Source organism: Python bivittatus, unplaced genomic scaffold (genome assembly GCF_059951505.1).
Source record: "Python bivittatus isolate LINGU-HERP-01145 unplaced genomic scaffold, Pbiv_v1 ctg000400_np1212, whole genome shotgun sequence".
NCBI classification, from domain to species: domain Eukaryota; kingdom Metazoa; phylum Chordata; class Lepidosauria; order Squamata; family Pythonidae; genus Python; species Python bivittatus.
The window spans coordinates 3592938-3617035 of record NW_028277073.1 but is presented as its reverse complement, the minus strand read 5'-3'; the positions used below and the strand labels follow the sequence as shown (position 1 = coordinate 3617035).

The following is a 24098-nucleotide window of genomic DNA, read 5'->3' as shown; positions in this document are numbered from 1 at the left end:
TCCCTCCCTGCACTGCCTGTGGGCATGTTGGAAGTACCTGGCTAATCACCTCTGGCACCAAGATACTATACAAGAGGAACATCTGAACAGGTAAGGCAATTTCTATATTCTTTTGTGCTCTGGGATGTGCATCAATTTCTATCGTAAGTGAACCAGAGAATGCCATTGGCTCCAAGTAAAATTAAGGGGAAATCGACAGGGTTCCCTCATCTTCAACTTTTCACGTCGCTCATATGGATAATGAAACAGGGAAAAAAGAATGCATTCATTTGCATACACTGTCATTCAGGGAAATCCCAGGTGTCTATTCAGGAATGCACAACATACAGGAGTTTTCAAATATGTAACTGTGATAAAATAAAGACCCACATAGTGCCTGATGTTTAAAGATAAATCACTTTCCCTCTTTATCTCCTCCGTTCAGCATAGATATTGTCTAAGAAAATTTTGGATAAAACAAATTTAATAAGTTAAAGACAGTAGCAATTTGCTTTTTCATCCCTCCTCCATAATACATAAATGTTGTAGGACAGCCATATGCAAATTTAAGAATAAACCCATTGACTATAGACCTCTCTAGTGGAGTAGATTTCAGTCTATATCCCTGCACAACAAAATCTGTTTATCCAACTACTGAAAATATTTAAAAATACACTTGTGGCAACTTGTGTTGGAAGTAGTATGCTCTTTTAATCCGTCCCACCTTCATCTTAGGCCATTTTTTCCTGTTTCCTATAATAGTAGGCTGAGGAACAAAAGAAATGAGTTGCTCCTTCCTTCCTTCCTTCCTTCCTTCCTTCCTTCCTTCCTTCCTTCCTTCCTTCCTTCCTTCCTTCCTTCCTTCCTTCCTTCCCTCCCTCCCTCCTTCCTTCCTTCCTTCCTTCCTTCCCTCCTTCCTTCCTTCCTTCCCTCCTTCCCTCCTTCCTTCCCTCCTTCCCTCCTTCCCTCCTTCCCTCCTTCCCTCCTTCCCTCCTTCCTTCCTTCCCTCCTTCCCTCCTTCCTTCCCTCCTTCCCTCCTTCCTTCCTTCCTTCCTTCCTTCCTTCCTTCCTTCCTTCCTTCCTTCCCTCCCTCCCTCCCTCCTTCCTTCCTTCCCTCCCTCCTTCCCTCCTTCCCTCCTTCCCTCCTTCCCTCCTTCCCTCCTTCCTTCCTTCCTTCCTTCCTTCCTTCCTTCCTTCCTTCCTTCCTTCCCTCCCTCCCTCCCTCCTTCCTTCCTTCCTTCCTTCCTTCCTTCCTACCTTCCTTCCCTCCTTCCTTCCTTCCTTCCTTCCTTCCTTCCCTCCCTCCCTCCCTCCTTCCCTCCTTCCCTCCTTCCTTCCTTCCCTCCTTCCCTCCTTCCTTCCTTCCCTCCTTCCTTCCCTCCTTCCCTCCTTCCTTCCCTCCTTCCCTCCTTCCTTCCCTCCTTCCTTCCTTCCTTCCTTCCCTCCTTCCCTCCTTCCTTCCTTCCTTGTCCTCCTTCCCTCCCTTCCTCCCTCCCTCCCTCCCTCCCTCCTTCCTTCCTCCCTTCCTTCCTTCCTTCCTTCCTTCCTTCCTTCCTTCCTTCCCTCCTTCCCTCCTTCCTTCCTTCCCTCCTTCCCTCCTTCCTTCCTTCCCTCCTTCCCTCCTTCCCTCCTTCCTTCCTTCCCTCCTTCCCTCCTTCCTTCCTTCCTTCCTTCCTTCCTTCCTTCCTTCCTTCCTTCCCTCCTTCCCTCCTTCCCTCCTTCCTTCCTTCCTTCCTTCCTTCCTTCCTTCCTTCCTTCCTTCCTTCCTTCCCTCCCTCCCTCCCTCCCTCCCTCCCTCCCTCCTTCCTTCCTTCCTTCCTTCCTTCCTTCCTTCCTTCCTTCCTTCCTTCCTTCCTTCCTTCCTTCCTTCCTTCCTTCCTTCCTTTGGCATACTAATCTGGGGACGGGACATTGTTTGCTTAAATAAATTAATGGAGATGGTCTTGTTGCCTTTCTACTTTCTCATCTCTCCCTCCTCCTTTCTTTCTCTTTCACTAGCTAGCAACAACAGAATTGTGCTTTAAAAACAAGTACAGAAGAGATAGAAGTATCTCTGCAGGGGGAGTCAAAAAACCTACATGGGGTCCCAAGTCCATTCGAGTTGGGCGGCTTACAAATTCAGACCAACCAACCAACCACAGGATCAAAGCCCTGCCATTGTAACACATATAAAAAGTGATAGAGTTTAGATGATACAATCACAGCAGCTGTTCTGACTTTTCTGATCTCCCCAGATGTCCCTCTACCCTAGTGTAAAACTCCTATCTCACCCTCAGTCTTCATTTCCACAAACTCCCTTAGGATCTCTACTGCACCTCTAATTTCTGTAAAAAGTTTTATTAACTCCTTTGTTAATTCCTTTTCTGCACTTTCATTTGGGGAGTTTCTTGGTGAGAGGGACCTGGATCTCTGCCCCATATTCCTGCTTTAGCAAAAGAAGATTGGGATGAGGAACCGTGGGCAGGGTTTTTGCTCATTCTTAATTTGCGCCTTTCACAAGAAGTGGGAAATTTGCTACGATCAGAGTGCTGTTATTGATGCACACACAAACATTTCTCCTTCGAAAGAAAATCCCAATAGTCATATAAGTAATGAATCAGAGAGGGTAATGCGCCACTTTGACAGGCTGCATTAATCTGTGGATCCTCCCTTGAGTTAATACAGCTAACATTTCTAACAGTCTTTTGTCTTGTCTTTTGATGCAGCAGTGCCAGACTGGGAAATTAATTAAGTCAATGTGATTAGGTACCTGGGGTAATGTTGTGGTTAAAAGAAAAAAAAAATGCCTGTGGCATCGAGCAACCCTGCTGATAACAGGTACCATCAATGGATGAATCTGCTTTATGCATAGTCAAAACTTTGGTCCACATACTTCATTAGAGCAGTTGTCCACAACTGGTATCTTCTAGAGGCAATGCTAATTTTACCAGAATTCTCAACCAGCACTGCCATTGGATCAAAACACCTGGAACGTGCCATGTTGGGAAAGACCACAGTAGCTGTCCAACATGTCACGAAGTTGTTCTCAAGTATGATATCAGAAGTCTTGTATCTGGGACGTTATATATACGAAGCATATATTTCACCCTCTCCCCACCTTTGATTATACACCTTCCCCAGCATGCCAGATCAATAAGACAATGGAATGATTAAGAGTGCTAATATTTGAAGTATATAATATCTAAAATTTAGCTAGAAATCATTTCTTATTTTGGTTTCTTAATAGTTATATTGCACATTGCTAGAATGCAATCTTTACCACAGAAAAGAAGCATAGTTTTTTTTTTAAGTCATTTGATTTAATGAAGATCCGTATTGTCCATCTCTGAAACAGCATTTCTACCACACATTGTTTTTCTCCAATGAATACCTCTGATGTCGAACCCCACAGCCAATTTTGCCTTGAATGTTACTCCATCAACTTGTTGGATGAGGCATCAAAAGGGGATTAAATTTTTACTAAATTTGCAGGGAGGAAAATAGACATAATCAACAGGGTATATCTTTCTCTATTAAATGTTAGCAACTAGGTATATATTGTAGGGTATGCAGAAGGAGAACCATGACCTTTGTGGGGTTATGGTGTAATTGAGGGTTTTTTTTGACAATTTAATTTGTGAAAATTCAAATTCTGACAAAGCAAGATTTCATTGTCCATCTCACAGTTACTGAATATATCAGAAAGGACCACTGTAGAAAATACATGACTTAGCTGCTGTTTAGAAGACCTTGAATTATCTTGGCACAGGATAATTGCAGTTGCAAAGCTACAATAAATTAATTAGCAAAGGTGAATTAAGTAGCTTGGAAAAAATGGAGCTATGTGTAATAGAGGTGACAAGTACAATCTGGCTCACTTACAACTAATGGAGGAAATGTGTGAGCTACTGGTCTTACTAGGTTACATGCTATACATGCTAATTCTCCATCCGTGGGCCAGTTATGGAATAGTAATACTGCACTTGTGGAAGCCCTACTGGAAATATCTAGTGAAAACGCTTCAGAGTTCATGCAACTGAGATGGAGAAACTTTATTATGATCCCAGTGTAACTGATCACAATCAGTGTAATTAGGTCAGAGGATTTCTTTTCAAGGATTGCAGAATTCCAGGTGCTTTACTAAAAAGCATAAATCTGGCTTTTACCTCTTAAGATAAGGCTGGAAGGAGCAATGGCAAAAAGGGAGAATTGTAAACAGAAAACAATTTATGGTTGAGATACATCATTAAGCTGGTCTTAACCTTTTGCAGTTTGGGCTCCAAAGATGACAGCAAACAAATCACCAGTAGTGATATGGACAATATGCACCTACTTGGGGCAGAGGTTTCATGGGCATCTGTGGGGTGTGTGTGTATCAAAAAAAGTCAGGAAACAGCTACAACTCCACAATTAAAGCCCCATCGCTTTTAACATGTACTGCATCTGCAATGCCCAACAAAGGGAGTGGACCTTTGATCAAGTACAGTAGTCACAATGGACATCTTGATTTCTCTAAACCATCTTATGGATGCCCCTGTAGGGGTGGGAGAACATTTTTAACCATTTTCCCTTTTTCTAGAAGGTTTTAAGAATGGGAATGGGGAGAGGGAGGTTGCTGCAAGGCAACTACTTCCATTTCCAATGTAAACACTCCAAATTATTTCAAAATGGGCTACATGCAAAATGTGTGAATTTCTGCTGTATAATTTCAGATTCAGCAGGGGAGGGCTTAAGGTTTGCCCCCCATTCTCCTTTCCACTGTTTTTGTTGAAGAAGAACATCACACTGCTGAAAAAGAGCCATTTTGTCTTCAAACTTTCACAGAATGATCTCAGAGTGCTGGGGGAAATGCAAGTCATGTGAGGTTGGGGACTGCCCACCACTGCCTTAAAAACAAAGGTGCATGGAAAGCGTTTTGCCTGAAGCCTTGCAAAAATTGGAGACAGCACTAAGTGAGGTACAGTTCATAAGTAACCTCTTCCTTTCTAACAACCCCAAGAGGAATAAGTATGAAACAGGATTGTCTATGAGCAACGGTGGGGTCCTAGTGAGAAACTGACAAAATGTTAAGGGTACTTTACTACAGTAACCCATTCTATGAAGACTTATTTTAAGTACATAAATGAAACAGGGACATGTTTACCTGATTTCAGGTGTTGGTATTCCTACTACAATGCAGTCCAACTGCACTTTGGTTCCTTCAGAGACCTCCCTGCTTTTCAGTTTTTGAGTAAAATGTGGTGGTTGACCTATAGGCTCCTCAGAATAAAAAGGTGCAGCTGATGACTCTGTGGTTAATTCTGGATTTTCTAATTTATGGACAGCTTCCACATCTGCCTGTTGAGGATAATCTGGGTTTTCCAGTGAAGGCTGTGTATTATCTAACTCTTGAGATATTGGAACACAAGGCCTTTCCCTGTTTTCAGATAAATTGGCGAAATCAGAACTGAAGTCTTGGTTGGCCTTATGTTTAGATTCAAGTTTGCTCTTGTAGTTTTTGCATGTCCTGGGCCTGATTCTTTTTGAATTGTGTGCTTTGAAAAGAGAGGAAAGCTCTTCAATGAAATCGGCAGCCTTGTTGCGCAACTCCTTCTTTGATTCTGCCTCTGACCCAAATGGCTGCTTCTTTGGACTGTTGCCTGAAGTCGGTGACGCTGTAGACTGACAGTGCTGTCTCTTTGCAACTGTATTTTCAGAGTTTTTCAACTGAGAGGGTAAAAACACATGGATTTGTTCTTCTTGCTTGTTCTCAAGTGGCTCTTGATTGATAGCTTGTCTGGCCAAGTTCACACTTTCATCTAGCTCTTCTTGACTCAAAAAGGCAGAAAGGTCTGGAAGTTCATCTTGGCCAGTTACCTCATCTGAAGCCCTGGAAGTACATCCAGAATGGAAAGAATGCAGAGAAGAGTCTGATCTACTTCTTTCACTATTACCTTGATGGTTGTTTTCAGCTAAATAGCTCTCTCTCAGAAGTTGAGTTATTGAAGTTGAGGTTTCAGAAGTATTGTCTTGCATGCTGTTAACAAAGAGTACAAATAGGACCATAACCTCATAAAATGCACACTTTTCTAGTATTGAATTAAAGAAAGGATAGGGGTGTTTCTACTGTTGATTTCCCCAGCCTAGAACTTTCCAGATGAGTACTGTGGACTTCCCCAAAGAATAACTTTTATCAGCCCCCACCTGAGAATTTCTTTTCTTCCTAGCATTTTTCCTGCATGTGCAGTGTCCATTTTTTTCAGATCAACCAAATGTTCTGTTGGTTGCAACAGGAATTGACTGACTGGCTTGTCACCCAAGCCTTACATTGGGGGCTGAGAGAGAGGGACTGGCCCAAAGTCATCTAGCCGGCTTTCGTGCCTAAGGGAGGACTAGAACTCACAGTCTTCTGCTTCCTAGCCTGGAGCCTTAACCACTAGGCGAAACTGGCTCTCTAGCCCCAGCCTGAGAATGATGGAGGTTATATTCAACAAATCTGGAGATATCAGGCTGGGCAAAGCTGTTCTAATGGGATTGCTGATCAGATATATAATTCTTCTCTTGCACCAGATTTAACTGTGATCCAGTATGGCCAGCATCTCTATTATTCAGAAGTACTCAAACTTCTTTATAAGAATTTGGTGGCTGAAAGTAAATTTTGCTGCATAAAGTGATACCCTCAGCCGTTCTACATTAGAATTTGTCCCATGTACATTTACCTTATCCAGCTTCATTCTTCATCCATCTAGTCCTGTATTGTCTGCTTGGAGTTGCTGTACATCAGAAAGAGGCATTTACTTGCCCTGCAACCTGAGATTCTTTTAATCTGAGAGCTGGGGCTTGATTTACCATATGTACAGTGATACTATTATGCCCTCCCAGATTAAGATTCTGCCAGTAACCCTATGGCCGTTCTTAGCAGCAAGTGTTCATACCTGAATGCATTATTCATATATGTCATGCAAACACATTTACATAAATAGATGTGCATAATTAAAAAGATGTAACTGGATTTCAGTATTTTACCATACCTTGATGACAGTTTGACAGGGATGAGAAATGCTAGGTACAATTACCCAGGAACTGATTGGTTGATCACCCCTGCTTTGTATAAGAAGGCCTGAAATCCCTGCACATTAGAATGTTCTTTGTTTGAAGAAATTTTCTCAATGGAATTGTTCCCTATCCTCTCTTCCACCGATTTCTATAAGAGTAGTCCACTTTCCAATATATATTTTTGGTTTTCAACTCATCTCAAAATTCTATATATTTGATATAGAAGTTGATATAGAAAATCTTAAGAAAACCTGATTTTGAATAAATATAGTCTAGTGAGATATCTGCAGGATTGGCTAAAGGTATTTTGCTCTCTAAGGGAATGACACAACATTTTAGCAGTGAATCCTATTTCCAGAACTGAGATGAGATAAAATCCTGTACTAGCTAAGGGCTCCTGGAGAGACTACAGAGCACACACAGCTCCGTTCACTCCTACTCATCAGCAGTGGCTGTTGCAGGTGACCTCTTCACCATATCTAATCTTAGGGTGAACGGTGGATGACTCCACACTCAGCCTGACATTTAAGGACACTGCTTAACTTAGTCACAGAAGTCAGTTAAGTTAGTTACTGATTATGGGCAAAAAGATGCTTCTCTGTTTAGGACAGAGCTAGAATCAGACATGATTAGAGTTTTCTTTTTAACCCGCAGGCTTCAAAACGTTAAAGAGTATGAATATGATCTGAACTGGCAAGAAGAGGGAACATATCACCTTCTTTTCCTGCTGCAATCTTGAGAAAAAGTTAGGGCTAATATGTGCATTAGAAAAAATTGTCTAATTGATTTTGAGGCAAAAGAAGTTCAGAAGTTCTACTGTCCACAGCAGGGGTAGAAACAGCTAGGGTCAGTCCACCATCCATGGAAGGGGGGAACTGAAAAAAAGCCAAAATAGGGGCCACGATACTACAGCAGAAACCCCTCCCCTTTTAATGTGCATTGCAATACATGTAGAAAAAAGGAAGGGTTTCAGTCCTGAAGTTATGGTCACCGCATTAGCCTTTTTTGATTCCCCTCATTGATGAGCCTTGTGGTTGGTCTGATCCTCAGTTGATGTTTTTGCTTGCAACACCCCATCCCAAACCCAGCCCTGCTAGGTGAGAAGTGACACTAATTGCAATATCACATGTAGTTTTTTTCTTAGAACATCTGAATGACATTCAAGGCAACCTTATAAAACTAATACAATTAATTCAGGCACAATACCCTTGAGCATGCCAAAGAGGACCAAGTTGGTAAATGTGGCAAACTAGCAGCTGGTTTATACAAGTGGGGTGTTGTAGGAGAAGTTTTGACCAGCTTTTCTGTATGGATGACTGTAGAACCAACTGGTGGGTCAGTGAACAGCAGCCAACTGGGCTCCTAGATATGGAACTGGAATGACATGAGAGGATTCATCATTATGTTAAGTATACATCTCAGAAAAAGAAAATATCTTAAGAAAAAAGTGTGTGCTGAAGAGCTATAAAATAGCTCAGCATGATGGCAGTTAACAAGTGTGTGTATTTTTATCTGGTCCACGTAAAAACATCTATGCCAAAGTTCACAGCTGGAGACAAGAGCAAATTGTTAATTTTCTGCATTATTAGAATGCTTATTTTGTTACTCTTGCTATCATATTCTTTGTGAAACTAATGTAAGTTCTTCAAGCATGGCCAAAATATGTGAGTAGAAGTCAAAGTGAGCCGAGTACGCAGACTAGAGGCCATGATGCTTCCAAGGGTATCTACAGAAAGGGGATGAAAAAAGGTCAAGATGGTGGTCATACCCATACAACTGGAGACACATGTAAAAAAGGACAGGGCTTTGATCACATAGTTGTGGCTACCATCTTAACTTTTTTGACCCTTTCCCTACAGATACTCCTGGATGCTTTTTAAAAGACCATCAATAAAGTATTACTGCCAATTTCCAGCCAATGTTTGGAAGTTTTCTTAAAGCATCCTGACATTTCTTCAAGCAGAATCATGCACACAAACATCAGAACCTGCTCTTATTTACTAGATACCTTTGGCCTGAGGTGATGAGGCAAGCTATTTTGATAAAAGCAAGAAACAGTTTGGACACATAAGATACAAGGAGGTGAAGACTCCCTCAGGTCAAGCTTGCAGTGACTGCGTGGTCATCATCATCATGCAAGGTGGTGATGGGCTCTTCTTCAGGAGTATGTTTTTCAATTTCTCAGTCTACACCCCAGCCCTGGAACTCCCTGGTGGTCTCATTTGTTACTAGTCCCTCCCTGCTTAGCTTGCAAGCCTGGTCCAGGTCATTGGCCAGGTGCCACATCTGCTGAGCTAGGAATGTGGGAAAAAAGGCCGCAAGTGCTATGGGCGAAATTTTCATAAGCAACAACAAGCATAGTTGACCTGGTATTTGTTAAAAAGCAAATGACAAAAGTTAGGATTCAGCTAAGCGGGGTAAAGATCTCTTCCATTTTAATGATGAAAGTTCACATCACATCAAATCATTTATTACAGATCAGTCACCCAGACTAAATAAAGCTTACTAAATAAAACCTACAAAACAGAGCTACAAAACAGAACATACAGTACAAAATAAAATCAGGCATACCAGATTAAAAATGTACAATCATGCTTGCGCTATTTTGCTATCAGCAATATTCAAGTTTTACAAGCTGCGAAAACAAACTTTGCAATGGCAAGAGTCATGTTGGGGTCCTTATCTGCTGGGAAAAACTGACCATAAAAGTGGAAGTGGGGTTAGAAGAGGCATTAGTAACTCTTTACAAACAGCATGTGCCAACAGAGGTTACAGTGCTGCAGAATATGAGTGCGTTGTTCAATGTTACCATCTTTACAAGGGCAGAGCCTTTCTGCATATGGAATTTTACACAATTTTACCAAATAATGTGAATGCTCGCCAACATTTATTGTTTGTAAGTTGATCTAGATACAATGCTGCTTTGAAGTGTGCATTGCTATGGTCTGGTTGAAGCCTAGGTGAGAGTTCATTATATTCTGTTTGTAATCATCATCCTTAGCTTAATCACCACCAGTGCCTGATCTTGTGCCACAGGCATGAGTGTCTCCCTTGAAAAACCCAGTTTATATATTTTTTTCTCAATTTGGAATTTCCAGGAGGAACCATATTTATTGATTAAGATTAGCTGCGCCAGACCTTGAGATTGGAAATGAACTTTTAGCCAGTGTTTAAACACACAGTGTGGTGAAAGTTAAGAATGAATGCAGGGCTGTCCACAGGAAGTGGTCAACAAAATAAAAAAAAATTATTTATATTGATTTATGTATCAAATTTGTTGCCACCCATCTCGTTAGAAAATGACTCTGGCATTTTACAGGGGCAGGGCTTCGATCATGTTGTTATAGATGCCATCTTGACTTTTTATGACTCCCCTATGAACACCCCTGAATGAATGTTAGTTTTATATTGAAATTTTAAAAGTAGGTACATGAACTAAATCAATCTGGTTTTCTTCTCAACTAGTGATATTATTCATCTATATATTTTTTCAAGGCCAATAGACCTTGTACAATAAACTTTTATACCTCTATACCTCATAACTCATCACTTTTTCTCTACAGAGCCCCAGGATGCACTCTCCTCCAGCCTTATCCTTCTTAAAATCTTGTGAGGGAGGTTGGGTTACAAAGTGATTGACCCAAACTCATCCAATGAATTTTATCTGTGAATGGACATTTGAATCTGAATCTTCCTAGTTCTAGTTCAATGCTTCAAGTCAGCTTCTGGAGCAGTTGTATTCCATTCACATCATCTTCAGCCAGGTAGGTTCAACAGCTCTGGAGGGACTAGGTAGCAGAACGCCCTGAAATCACTACACTGGCTCTACAGTGTTTTTTGATTTAATTCAAACACTTTTAAAAAAGCAAACAAACAAAAAACTACTCTAGGGCAACTAGTATTAGGATTGTCAACCAATTTTTAAAAATGAGTTAATGAACCATCTTCCATTCTAATGATGAAACTGTGAATACATTTATACATTCTAGAATCTATACAGTGATATCGTTTTGGAAATGCTGTAGGAATTATCAATGAATCTACAAAGTGATGATTCTTGTTTGATATAACTTTAATCTGTATTTAAGTAACACACCAGAATCAAAATGGTCCTTCACATTAAACAAATGTGCCCCATAGTGAGTAAAATTTGGTGATTACAATTAGCTTTGATTGATTAATAAACAAAAATCAACCACTCTCTCTCATCAAAATTTGGGTTAATCAAATGAAAGCTCGACTAGGTAAATAAATGTAAATATCACAAAAACTTTCAAGACATTCAATTTTAAGGGCTACTGCAACTCTGCCAAGCTTCTCAGGGCTTTTCCATACAACCAGCCCATCATTCAAAACTTTTTCACAAGTTTCTTAACAGCCCTCAGTTGACTTTACCCCAGCTGCTGAGAACCGTAGATGTAGATGTAGAAACAGCCCTTCCTCCAGGCTGACCAATGGGACAGCAGAACAATTGGCCTTTATCTACAGTCTTCCATCCTCTCCTTACCGCATTTGCATTCATGATGGAAAATAGAAGAGTAGGACATCATGGACTCATATGCCCAAGCCACTCCTCTCCTCTATTTAGGAAGCCTGGTGGGAGAACACTATGCTGTCATGGTGGCTTAGCACCAGGACAGCCAAGGAGCCAGGGGATATAGAGAGGGAAGGGTTCCCATGAGTGGGAAACCTCCCAGCCCCAAGCTCTGTGGAGCTCAGAGCTGGCAGCTGAGCCAGATATAAGTCAGTTGAGTTGTTCTATGGTGAGGACTGCCTGGGATCACAGGTCATAGCATCAGTCTGAACCAAAGTCAATGCCCACATTTAAGAAGTGAGGCTTAATTGGCAAGTGATCCAACTGGGGCTAAAAAGGGCGATGTATTAGCTATTCTTTTCACTGCCGAAGCAGATCCAGAGACTGGGGTGGTTTCATGTGATACATTTGCTCCATTTATAGAAAATTATATATTAGTTTTGTATGTGCAAAAAGCAAAATCTGCATTTTGTTTAACCCCTGAATCTAACACTTTCATAGGGACCATTCCGAGTCATAACATTTTACCAAATGTTTGTTTGCTATTGTCAAATGATGCTGAAAGTAATACTTTAGTCCTGTATTGAGTCCAAGAATAATTGGCTAGCAGTCAGACAATGTACTGTGTCTGGCCTCCCCTCTTCTTGGGTGGGGCGTGGGGGGCTGTTCTGAAACATCAGAATCAGTGCAGAGTAACAAATGGTGCAATTCTAGGAAGATATACTCAGAAATAAAATTCCACTGAATTCAGTAGGGCTTTCTAGAGGTGTTTAGGATTGCAGCCTAAATCATACAAAATGCTTTTTAAAAAAATGTCGAGGAGGAAGTACACTTCTCAGGAGTGTCTGCAGGTATGGTAAAAAAAAAAAAAAAATCAAGATGGCAGCCATGACGGTATGTATGTTTTTTATGTGTTGGCACCTCTGATACTTCTCAAACCCAACTCAGAATAAGGAAAATATAAACTTCAGCTGTCTGCATTTAGCAGCTGAAGAGAACAAATTAATTCTGGAGGAGATAATAAATGGGCATCAATCATATGATAAGTTTATGGAAGGAAAATTCCTGGTCTCCTTCTTTTCTTCTGAAAGCTCCTTGAGTCTCACCTCATTTTTCTAAAAGATTCCTGATTTTTCAAATAATTGCTGAGAAGCATCAGTGGATGCAAGAGGGGTGTGGGCGAGCAGGGGGTGCAACCTATATTGGGGTTCAATGTATTGTATCCTAAAACCTTTTCTCTTGAACATTCTTAAGTTATTTCCAGATGGATGTCTCTTAAAGCATCTCAAAAGTAGGATTATTAACATATGAGATGCAGCTGTTCCATCGTTCGGTGTCTGTGTGTGGTGTGGTGGTGTTTGTTGATGGACAAACCTAAGAAAAACAATGGCAAAAGACAGGAAGATTATTAGTAAAAGACCACAGGATTCAGATCTTCCACCAACCTCCTGTGAGTGCAAGCTGATCTGTGTGACCAGATTGCCCCAGTATTAGCACAGACCACTAACTATTTTTCAAGGGCAGGAATGCATGATGGTCTTCACTCACCCCCAGCTCACTAGGAAGCCAACTTCTGCCTGGTGTTTCCTGCTACACATCAAAAGTAGAGTTTTCTGACTTGTGTCATTACAAGTGATGCTGTCTGGTCCACCTGCTGTACTTCAAACTTGACACTCAATTTGCCCACTGTGTATTGGGGCAGCAACACCTCTCCCCTCCTCCAGGTCACTACTCATGGCCCTCCACAATCCCTTGTTCCTGGACCACCAAGACTCCTGCTTCTTTTAGAAGGGATCTCATCCAGTGAAGCTCTGGGGTTTTATTTTGTTTTACTGCTGAACTTTTTTTACAAGTTCACAGTGTGGGATCAAAACACAGGACACAATGCAAAATAATCAAGGCTTCACTGCAGGGTTTATTAGACAGTATGCACTGGAGGGGGACTCCACCAAAGGTTAGTGGGAGAAACGCCCCTGTATGCAAAATGGATGCCCTGATATTTATACAGTTCTACAAGGAGGGGAAGGGGAAAAGAATGCATACACATACATATTTATATGATAATACAGGCATACCACCTAAACGAGCAATACTTCTCAAGTTATTTTCTGCCCCTCTGTTATCTGCTGTCTACAAGGACAACTGCTATCTACTAGGAAGAAGAAAAGAGGAAACTAATTGGTTCAAGGTGCCAAATGCCAGGAAGAAGGCATCCTCCCTTAAGTTGCTATGGGGATTTGTGATAAGGAGTTTACCATCAGCTTATTTCACACCAGCTTCAAAGGTACCAGCTTCAAGGGGGCTGTACATTCCTTTATGTTTCAATTTTATTAAGGCAATCCCATTCATCTGAGGCCTTTAAAAACTTGCTCCTTCCACCCAAAAACTTGCTTCTTTCACCCAAAGGTATATTTTCCTCATGACAGTGAAATATCAAGTTTTCTTCTTTTTCCAAACCCAGGGATGGAAAGTGAAAGAATGACCCCCCCCCCCCATTTTTCAGGTGAATTTGACAAGAGTTCTGCTGGTTTACCTTTCTAGCCCAAGTGAGAGGAACAATGGTAACATGGTGCAATTTTCTTTTATCTTCTGTCTTTTTCTTTTTCCCCCTCCACTAGTGGCACACCAGTCAGGAAGGTGTCACATATGGGGGGGGGGGAGTCAACGGAGTGTGGCTCACACCAAAGTTCTGTCAAGGGAAACCACCTATCCTCAAAGACTGCCCACAGAAAGAAGTGATGAGTGTTTTCTTTCCAACATGGGCGGACGTGTTTTCCTATCCATTTTATCAAACGTATAAAACACATGGCCCAAGCCATAACATTAATGTTCCTAAGTGATTAGTTCTGTACAACACGCTCAGCCAGAGTATAGTATGTTTAGTTGTGTCAACAATCAGTGATGCTTTATTCAGTAACAGCACAGGAACCTGACGATTTTCTTCAGGTTTAGGAATAGAAACTGCTTCCTCTGAGTTACATCAACTATTATGCAAAGACCTAGCTCTCAGGAAAAGACTCTAATGCTAAGAAAGGTGGAAAGAAAGAGATGAAGAGGAAGACCAGCAGCAAGGTGGATGGACTCAGTTACAGCAGCTATGAGTGCACCATTGGAAGACCTGGAAGATGAGGTCAAGGAGAGATTGTCACAGAGAGATTGTCATGGAGAAAATCTATCAATATGTCACTAGGAGTTGAAAATGACTTGATGGCACATAATCAATCAATCATTAATTCATTAATTCAATCAATCAATACATTATTTCTAGTATCAAAAGGAGGAGTCTGGGATCACCAGCAGGAAGAATGCTGTTTTATTTATGCTCACTTGTGGGCTTCATAGAAGTATCTATTAAGCCACTATAGAAAGAGAATTTTGGACTACATAATCCACAAGGATCACCTAATCAAATTGTTGGGGTGATCCCACAAAGTTTTTATGTTTTTAATTGAGTTCTACCCACTGAGAATCTGTCAAAATTTGCAACGATAGATTTACAATTTAAATTTTAACTGGAAGTATTTTAATCTAGGATAGACAAGCTAATATCCCAGAATAAATTTTGGCTTGGGCTGTTATTTTCTTTTTCTGTAGTTCTTGGCCAGCCATAATAGCTGGTAGCCCAGCAAAGTATTGGTAGGCAGTGAGTAGCATGGGGACTGGGCTCTCACAAATTTTGTAAAACTTGTTCATGCAAAACGCTGAGGAACACCTGCCAATAACACACACGAGTGGAGGAATCTACCCAGAATTGCTGTGGAATGTTCTTCTGTCTGCCTTCTCCAGCCCAGTGACCTTCAAATGTAGATGGACTGCAGTTCTCATCTCCCATAGGGGAGTAATGAGATTGCAATCAAAACTATCTGGAGGACACTAGGTGGAAAGGTTACAGGGTTTTCTTGGAAGCAATGCCTTTATTTAAAGAATGTTAGTGAGATGAGCTTCAATATAAATTCTCTGGCTCAAGTTAGCAGTAGAATGAGCAACACAGTCCTTTCAATCTAAGGGATCATTAGCTAGTATCACATTCTACTTGTGGTGGTTTTGCTAACCATCTCAAATGAAGTCTCTCACTGAGACCAAAACATTGCTCACTCATTTGTGATCAGTTAGAAACCCTGAATCTTTTTTCCCAGAATTACAGCCCAGGCCTTAATCCTTTTCAAAAGTATACATTTGATTTTGTTCTCCCTCTTTAGTCAATATTCAGCTTAACAGTCTAAATCAAGCTAAATCAGCCCTCTGATGTTTCCAGAAAATTCTGTTTTAACGTACACCGTGCTCCCCAAAATAGCATCCAGCTGATTTTCAGAGAATACTCCAAGCTCCTCCTAGACCAATTAATAATTGAATGCTAATATTTTAATGCAATTCTTAACCAATTACATTTTTAAAAGATCAAGGATCAGGGACAAACATGCAAGTTAAGCCATTCAAGTCCTCCTTTTTACTATAAAAGAAAGAGCCTTCTTAACTCTCCCTCATCAATCAAATATTCTTAGCTTTCGGTAGATTATATAACACTCCAATCCATTTCCAAGACTGAATCTGCCATTCCAGCACAAACATCTCGAGAGTACTCCACAACCAGTGAGAAGTATGTGGGGTGAAGGCAAGATGGCAGGCCTTTTCTCTAGTGGCCTTCAGGTTTTGGAATCACTTCCCCAGAGGTTCTTGCAGCACCCTACTTCCTGGTGTTTGACAAATAAATAACTTTACTCAACTGTGCTTTTACCCCTATTTAATTATTACGGGTGCTCATTCTGGGTGGGTTGATCCATTTTACTATGTTGTCTTTTATATAATTGTTTTGTTGTACACTTGCCAGAGTTTTCACAGAGGGGCAGGTGACAAAAATGGTTGAATAAATAAGTAAATTTTAAATTTCTGAAATAAGTCCTAATGTAACAAAAGAGAAACAAGAACCCAAACTATGCTTTAAAGGTTACAAATGCTTTATTTTTATTAAATGCTTATTCACCTTTGGAGTAAAGCATCTTTCCCCAGCATGACGTCTTCAAGATATGCTGGCCATTCTAGCTTGGAATTTTGGGAGTTATCATCCCAATTTCTCTTGATATTTTCATGTTGGGGAAGGGTGATTATAGTTTATCCTAAAATACAGATACTATAACAGGTAAATTCTCCATTCAAATCTATATTTAATGTGGATAAACCCGGTAGCCATGTTTTGAGTTTCCAAATAAGGCTACCCATGCTTTGTGTCTGCTTTGGAGAATACGAAATGTAGCATATTTTGCATATATTGTCTTAAAATGGGATTCTATTCTTTGAGGGCACATCTTCTCCAGCTATTAAGTAAAGCCACACAATTTCCTGTGTCTTGGTTTTTTTAAACTTTGAACATTATCTCAAAGTATTTCTAGCTTGCTCTAGCAAACATAGCCTAGTTTACTCTCCTATTCTTTTCCCCATACCAACAAACGTGTTCTTTTTGCTTACAAATGGAAGCACAACTGGAGTCTATAATTTTTAAAAATGGAGGATCAAGCAAAGTTTGTTTCTTCACACTAACAGTCTTAAGTATACTCTAGCACCATCATAGCCTTTGCAGAACTCAGGAACAGAAGAGAGGAATGGGACAAAGTTGGAGTGATTGATGATGAACAATAACATTCGACTTCAAAACAATGACATTTTATAAACATTCTTTGTTGGCAAGAAAATAGCAATTATTCCAATGATATTCTAAGCCAAAAAACACAAAACAATTATTGATTAATGTGCTATACATAAGTGCAGATTCCATGGTTGATCTAATACAGGTACTCTTCACTTAACAGCTGCCCTGTTTAGTGACTGTTTGAAGTTACGACGGTGCTGAAAAAGTAACTTTATGGCTGGTCCTTGCACTTATGACTGTTGCAGCATTCCTGAGATCACGTGATCAAGATTCAGGCATTTCGCAACTGGCGGGTGTTTATGATGGTTGCAGCATCCCGCAGTCACATGATTGCCATTTGCATGCTTCACAACTGGCCTCAGCAAGCAGATTCAATGGAGAAGTTGGCAGTAAAATCACAAGTCGTGGTCATGTAATGTCTCACTTAATGACCCAAGGTGACTAGCTTAACAACTGCAGTGGAAGTGAGGTAGTAAGTCCATAGTGGTCATGTGATATCTCACTTAACAACTGCATCGCTTGGTGACAGAGTTGCCGTTCTACCTGTCAAGGTATCATAGATTTTGGAATGTCAAGAAGAATTTGACATGGAATTCAGTTTAGTTGCTTAGATGTGTGGTGTCAACCTCATTCTTAGATATAATTGCTAAATAGCCAGCATGTTAAATTATAAAGCATTGGCTTGTTATGATTTATTCTTAACTCTTACTGACTTCCTATTTATTTTCAAACAGTGCTATGATTTAGAAAATTCACTGACCAAGTATTAAGGACAGGCTTCCCCCTTTTTTGAGGCAGGGGAAGTAATGCTACTATAACTACAAATAATACTATTTATCCCCTCATCTGGCATCCCACTCATCCTGTATCGATTTTCAAATGTAAGTGTTCTTGGGTCCAAGTCTGATTTTTGTCCCTTAACTGTGCAATCTATATACAGAGCTTGTTAAATCACAAATAACTCCACTGTGTTCATTGGATTCTTCAGAGAATGTGGACAAAATTGCAATTTTAGTTTTCTAAGATGGATTTTCAACAGACCTGGTCAAAGTATTGCATACATACACTTTAATTTTGTTTAAATCCTCTCTCTGTCTACATGCCTTCATTATTACTTATATTGATCAACTGAGTAAAATATAATAATTAAGTTTATCAACAGTTTCAAAAGCACTGTTTATTAGGCGCTGCTCTGAAACTATCAAATTATTTTTCCTCTTAGATTACGGACAAAATAAGGTTTCAATACTTTTCAGAATATTGATGCAAATAAGAAAGGTCTCTTATTGCTCAGCATACCCATCCTCATTTGCTAAATAGGTTTGGACATTTCTGTAGCCCTAAAAAGAAAGTTATCTTACTGACATTACAATAGGATACTGCAACAGCAACAACAAAAACAAAAATGCATATTACAAGGCACATCTATTTCTCAGTCTACACAATGACCATTATGATTCCTCTCTTTAAAAATGGCTGCAAAGAATTAAGGCATGAGATGCCTTTTAAAGTTGTACTGATGTCACTCAATGACTTATTATGTGATAATTCACACTTAATTTATGCCCTCCTTGAGCTATCACAAATAGTTGAGATGATAGGAAAGTTCTCACCTGGGACAGGATGAGATGTGAACAATCACAGCCAGGTGGACATGCTGAAGTGCAATTTGCCAGTTCTTGGCCTGGCAGAAAAATATGCTGGCATAACATTTGCTGTCCTGGTGGCCAAGATCTATTCTGCCCCAGGAGTGAGGCTGGTAAGTGGTGCCATCCTTTTAGTTTTAAGAAGGGACAAGTTAGAGGAAGTGATGTGTAGATTCCTAAAATTTCAATTCATCTCCCACCATGCCTCCCCCGCTGTTAAAAAAAACATGAATGTGGGGTGGGGCAGGGATGGATGAGTGCAGATGGGTGCTTGGAATGGTGGGTTGAGACACCAGTCAACTTGTCCAACAGGTCACAGGTACAGGGGTGCTTCCTGCCTGTGATCTGTCAGTTGTGCTATTTCTGAATCCTGGTCTAATGCTCTTTTGAAAGACCTCTATTCTGTGTTGACAAAAAGGTGAGCTGAAAGGTCAGAGGCACAGAAGTGTGCAGTGGGAAGCATGTAGAAGAGCTCCACGGAGCTCCCTTCTGTTTCACCTGCACCCCTCCTCTGAGCCTATGATATGCCCACTGGAGTGAGAGGAGCAGAAGAGAGGAATGAGGGAAAATGGGAGGGAGGGACTGATAATGAGCAAGCTCCATCCTCCACTAGTGCTTCAAAGAGTTGCAGTGCTGGCAGTGAATGGCTATGACTGATGGCACCTGGAAGTAGTTCTTGGAGTGGGCAAAATGGCATAGGAGTAGGCATTTGTTGCCTCCCCCAACAAAGTAATAAGGCAGTGAAAAGTGTAGCCACGTGAAACTCTTTGAGGGCAGAAGAAGTAGAAAATCTCTAATATACTCACTGGTGACAGAACTGGCAGAGGTTGTCTCTCTTTCCCAGTTTAAACTGACCTTCTGCACAGCCTGGAACTAGTGCTTTCTCAAGAGAACACTAGTCCTGCTTTTTAAACAAAGGTCCAACACTTTTTCAAAGAAGCACCAAGGATCCTGTGTAAGACCTAAGAAAAACTTTGGAATAGACTGATCTTGCATTATGTGGATAAATGAACGCAGGGGTCTTGTCTCTCCTTCAGCTGAAGCCAAAATGGTTACTGAGTGAGTGTACCACCATTAGCCTAAAGAGGAGCCAGACAGATCCTACCTCTGACCAGTTCAGCAACTACATCATTAGTGAAGCATGCTAGATTGTGTCTGTGGCAGAAATTGTACCAGGAGAAGACAGAAAATATTACAGTTGAAACTGAAGATGACTTTAAGATGCTTTGCTCTGGCCTAGGAAAGAGATGAGGACAACCTGGGGGGAGGATGGGAGGATGAGCCCTAAGTTGTGGAAGGTGGAAAGAGAGAGAAAGAATGAAGTTCTGTGGCCAACCCTCCAAAGGCATAATGGCTAGCCATATGAGTGGAAAAGAATAGTATTCTGCACATGAGGAGTGTTACTCTTTTCTCTAGCTGGCATGCATATAAAGAGTTTTGGTTCAGACAGAAACCAAAACAGACTTGACTGTTTTTTAAAACAAATTTGGGAATCAGGCACTGATCATTCCTACTGAATGTTAAACATGAAACTGTGTCAATGTCTATGATATAATATCGGTCTCTATAATATATTGAAATATATGTAAAATTGACCTGGCCATTTAAAACTAGTTGGCAGGTAAATTGGGGTTCTTGGGTTTACCACTAGAATAGGAAGATATTAAAATCACATATATTAAAATCACAGGTATGGAAAAAGTGGCTTTGATGTGATAGATAGGCAATTGTTTTAATTTGGCAAGTGATACACCGGAAAATGAATTAATGGGCTGTTGAATATGCAAAGTCTCAGGGCTGTCCAAAAGATTTGGCAAAAAAACTCAAGATGGTGGCTGCAATGGTGTAGTTGAAGCTCTGCCTATTTTTTTATGTGTAAAGTTGTCATCTTGACCATTTTTGACCATATTCTATGGATACCCCTACAAAGTCCTTTCCTGGAAATCAGGTATGGAACTAAGCTCATATTAATCCAGATCAAATAATTCCACCAATTCTGAAAGAAACTGCAGCTCCTAGGTTTGAAATCAGTTTCTCACTGACCCCAGATATAGGCCATGGAGCATTCCATTTCTGCTGCATTTCTTAGAAGCTGAAGGAAGTTCTGCGCAGTTGGATCTACTGCTGGGCAGTTTCTATCTCATATTTTGCATTATTAAACTCTGCTACATGCTGTTCTGTTACAGCCATGCACGTAGCAGCACGTATCAGGTAGGATTAATGGTAGGACTGCTGGGAAAGATCTGATGGCAAAATGTATTCCAACGTCTGTGTAGTAGAAAAGAGGAACTAGCAATATCAAGCAAAGTTTAATGTAGTGGAAGTCTGCTGGTCCCCCTGTTTGTAGGATGGGGTAGGATATGAGGTCATAAACTAGTTGCTTTTTCAGATGAGATTTGTTTGATAGACACATTTTTGAATCAGAAAGAAGCCTTGGCTATAAGTGAGAAGATATAAAAAATGTTAGTGTACCCTATAAAAATAATTGAAAGAAATAATGGATTTTCCCTGATAATCTGGCTGCAGTTTTGAAAATATTTTGACCACAGAAAATTCCTGTTCCAGGTTCTTTCCAATAATTAGAAAGAAAAGTAATTTACTGATTTAATTATTTGGGAGCAAATAATTTCTAGAATTTAAATTGTTCTCCAGACAGACACAAAAGAGGGTGATTTCTACTGTTTTTAATTAGTTCTTGGATTATTGAAGTGTTAAATCGCTAACCACTCTGATATATTGAATAATTACTCCAAATATGGCGCTTTGTAATATAATCATAAATCTATAGATAGTTCATAATATAATACCTCTTGCTTAAATATTTCAAAATATTGATAGCCTAGTTGGAGGACATCAAGAACATCATCTCTTCTGTTTGGATATTCTCAACAAGTGGACAGAATATTAATAATAATAATACCTCCAGTGACAGATACCTGCAGTGAAATGCTACAATTTAAGCTGAGTCACTGCTATGGATTTCCATGCAATTGTTGGTTTGAAGCCCAAGTATAATACTTCAGTTGAATTGAGTTGTGAATAATATTTCAAAGGGATATTATTTATTAGAGAAAATTGGTCCCTTAAAAAAATTGAACTACAATTCTCCAGTTATTCCAGTGTCATCTGGCAAGAAGACACATCAGAATCTGGTTTGAGAAGTGTATCTTCATGATCTTAACAATCACAGTTTAGAACTTTTCAGCTGTGAACATTCTTGTTGAGGATTACATTCATAGTCTACACTCTTGGGTTTTCTTCAGTTTTTATAAATCTTTTACCGTTTACATAACTGATATGGCTTTTTCCTCAGCTTTACTTTACAAATCTAGGAATTTTTTTTCATTTATTTGTTATCTAAAAATAAGAGTTCACATTAAAGAATTTTTATGTTAAGTGCCCAATAAGTGATCTGGAAACCTAATCTAATAAAGTTCATAAATGATATTCTCTCAATTCATGACGCTGCTTTGCTTGCTGTTTAAAACTGCAATCCAGCACGCCAAACATTTGCCACTGACAGTCAAAAACAATTTTTTTTCCAGAGAGAGAGAGAGAGGTGGTGAGGGTTGAGAGAGTAATGTTCTTCAGGCAAGACCATTCCTGCAGCTGTTGTGTACATTAATCCACAAAGCAGATCTCCAAACTCTAAATATAGCCAGCCGTATCATTTTACATGACACATTCTCTCTCTCTCCCCATTTCACTCTCATACACACTCGCACACATTAGATTTTAAATAAGAAGTAATATTAAGCAGGATTTGATGGAAATAATATACATGATCTGTGAGGCTTCATAATTGGGAATTATGAAATAATAATTTCAACTATGTTAGAAACTATGGGCATAAAAAATAACATTTAGCACCTGTGCCATTTCTACAAATCAACATTCTGCTCAGAATAACTAAACACGCATACAAGGAATTTGGAGAAACCCCCTTCAACGCATACGAAGAAACATGCTTTTCATATTCTGAAGATCATTCTGCTTCTCTTTAAACTGGTTTGCCTCTGTGTAATAGATCTGCAATTATCAGCAATCTGACATATTATGGATCCCACCAACCCCCTGGGCACAGGTGCAGTCTCATCAAAACACCATCCGCTTTTGAAAATTAAATATGTTACCTTTTCTAATTCCTCCAGATGTTGAAATCCAACTCTGGCACTCTGGCAGAGTGACAATGATTCCTAAGTAAGAGATTAGAGTGACCAAAGTGATGGTGCTCCTTCAGGTTCTTTGGAACTGAAATAACTTGGAGTCCATCAGGCAAAAAAAAAAAAAAAAAAAAGTTAACCTTAGGTTTTTAGGGAAGATGGCTGTAAGAAGCTGGACAACCTGTCACGACTGAAGCAATAGCATTTGTCAGTTTGCAGGTCCCAAGTTATTTTGAGACATACAAACCATGTGCCTGTGAAACATTTCCCTTCATTGGACAGGGTAATATTGAGCAAAGGGATTTCACTGCTGTAGCAGCAGCTACGGATGGGGGATTTGAACATTTTCTCTCCCCCCCCCCGGGGAATATTTTCCCTCAGTGCTTCAGCATTCTTGGCAGGACTCATTCATGAGAAAATACAAACTGGGTTTGGTATAGTTTAATGCAGAGTCATGCCAAATCAGGTGGTTTTATTTGAAAATTAGACAATAGTAGGGTTTTAGCCCTTCTTCTTCTTCTTCTTCTTCTTCTTCTTCTTCTTCTTCTTCTTCTTCTTCTTCTTCTTCTTCTTCTTCTTCTTCTTCTTCTTCTTCTTCTTCTTCATCTTCTTCTATTTCTTCTTCTTCTTCTTCTTCTTCTTCTTCTTCTTCTTCTTCTCCTCCTCCTCCACCTCCACCACCACCACCTCCTTGCTCAGATTGTATGTGAGACCTAACCTTATGTCAGATTAAATTCCATTTTCAAAGCTCAGATTGTTTCAATTAGGCTTTCCCAATCCAGAGCTTCTCTTTAGCCCAGCCACCATATTGGTTGGGAATCCTGGAACTTTGGATGCTAAGACATCTGGAAGACACCCATGCTTCAGCTATGTCCCTACCATTTGGGGGATTATGGATTAACATATCACTGCCTTGCCAGACATGTCCTGGTGAAGAGAGAGGCACATCGCCCTCAAACAGTGGAGGAAGATAAGAGTCTCCAGACATAATTCCCTAGTGAAACAATTTAAAAATACTTTTTCTCAAGAATCCACAGCAAATCTTTTTACTTGTTGCTTTTAGGAACATAGTATAGAACTTGGGGTGAAGGTTTGGGGAGAGTGGGGGGAAGAGAAGT

General features: G+C 40.1%; 1 protein-coding gene across 4 annotated transcripts in view; it reads right to left on the bottom strand.

Moving 5' to 3' along the window:
• MYPN (myopalladin) overlaps positions 1 to 24098 on the bottom strand; it is an 84572-nt gene that overhangs the window by 47355 nt on the left and 13119 nt on the right. For 3 of the 4 annotated variants that reach the window (XM_025163349.2, XM_007423143.3, XM_025163351.2), the window contains exons 1-2: positions 22951 to 23177; positions 5102 to 5974 (exon numbers count right to left, since the gene is read on the bottom strand). In XM_025163349.2, coding sequence (XP_025019117.2) covers positions 5102 to 5973 — 872 coding nt within the window. In that variant the 5' untranslated portion in view covers position 5974; positions 22951 to 23177. Of the gene's footprint in view, positions 1 to 5101; positions 5975 to 22950; positions 23178 to 24098 lie in introns of those variants that run through there. The other variant, XM_025163350.2, reaches the window with a different exon arrangement.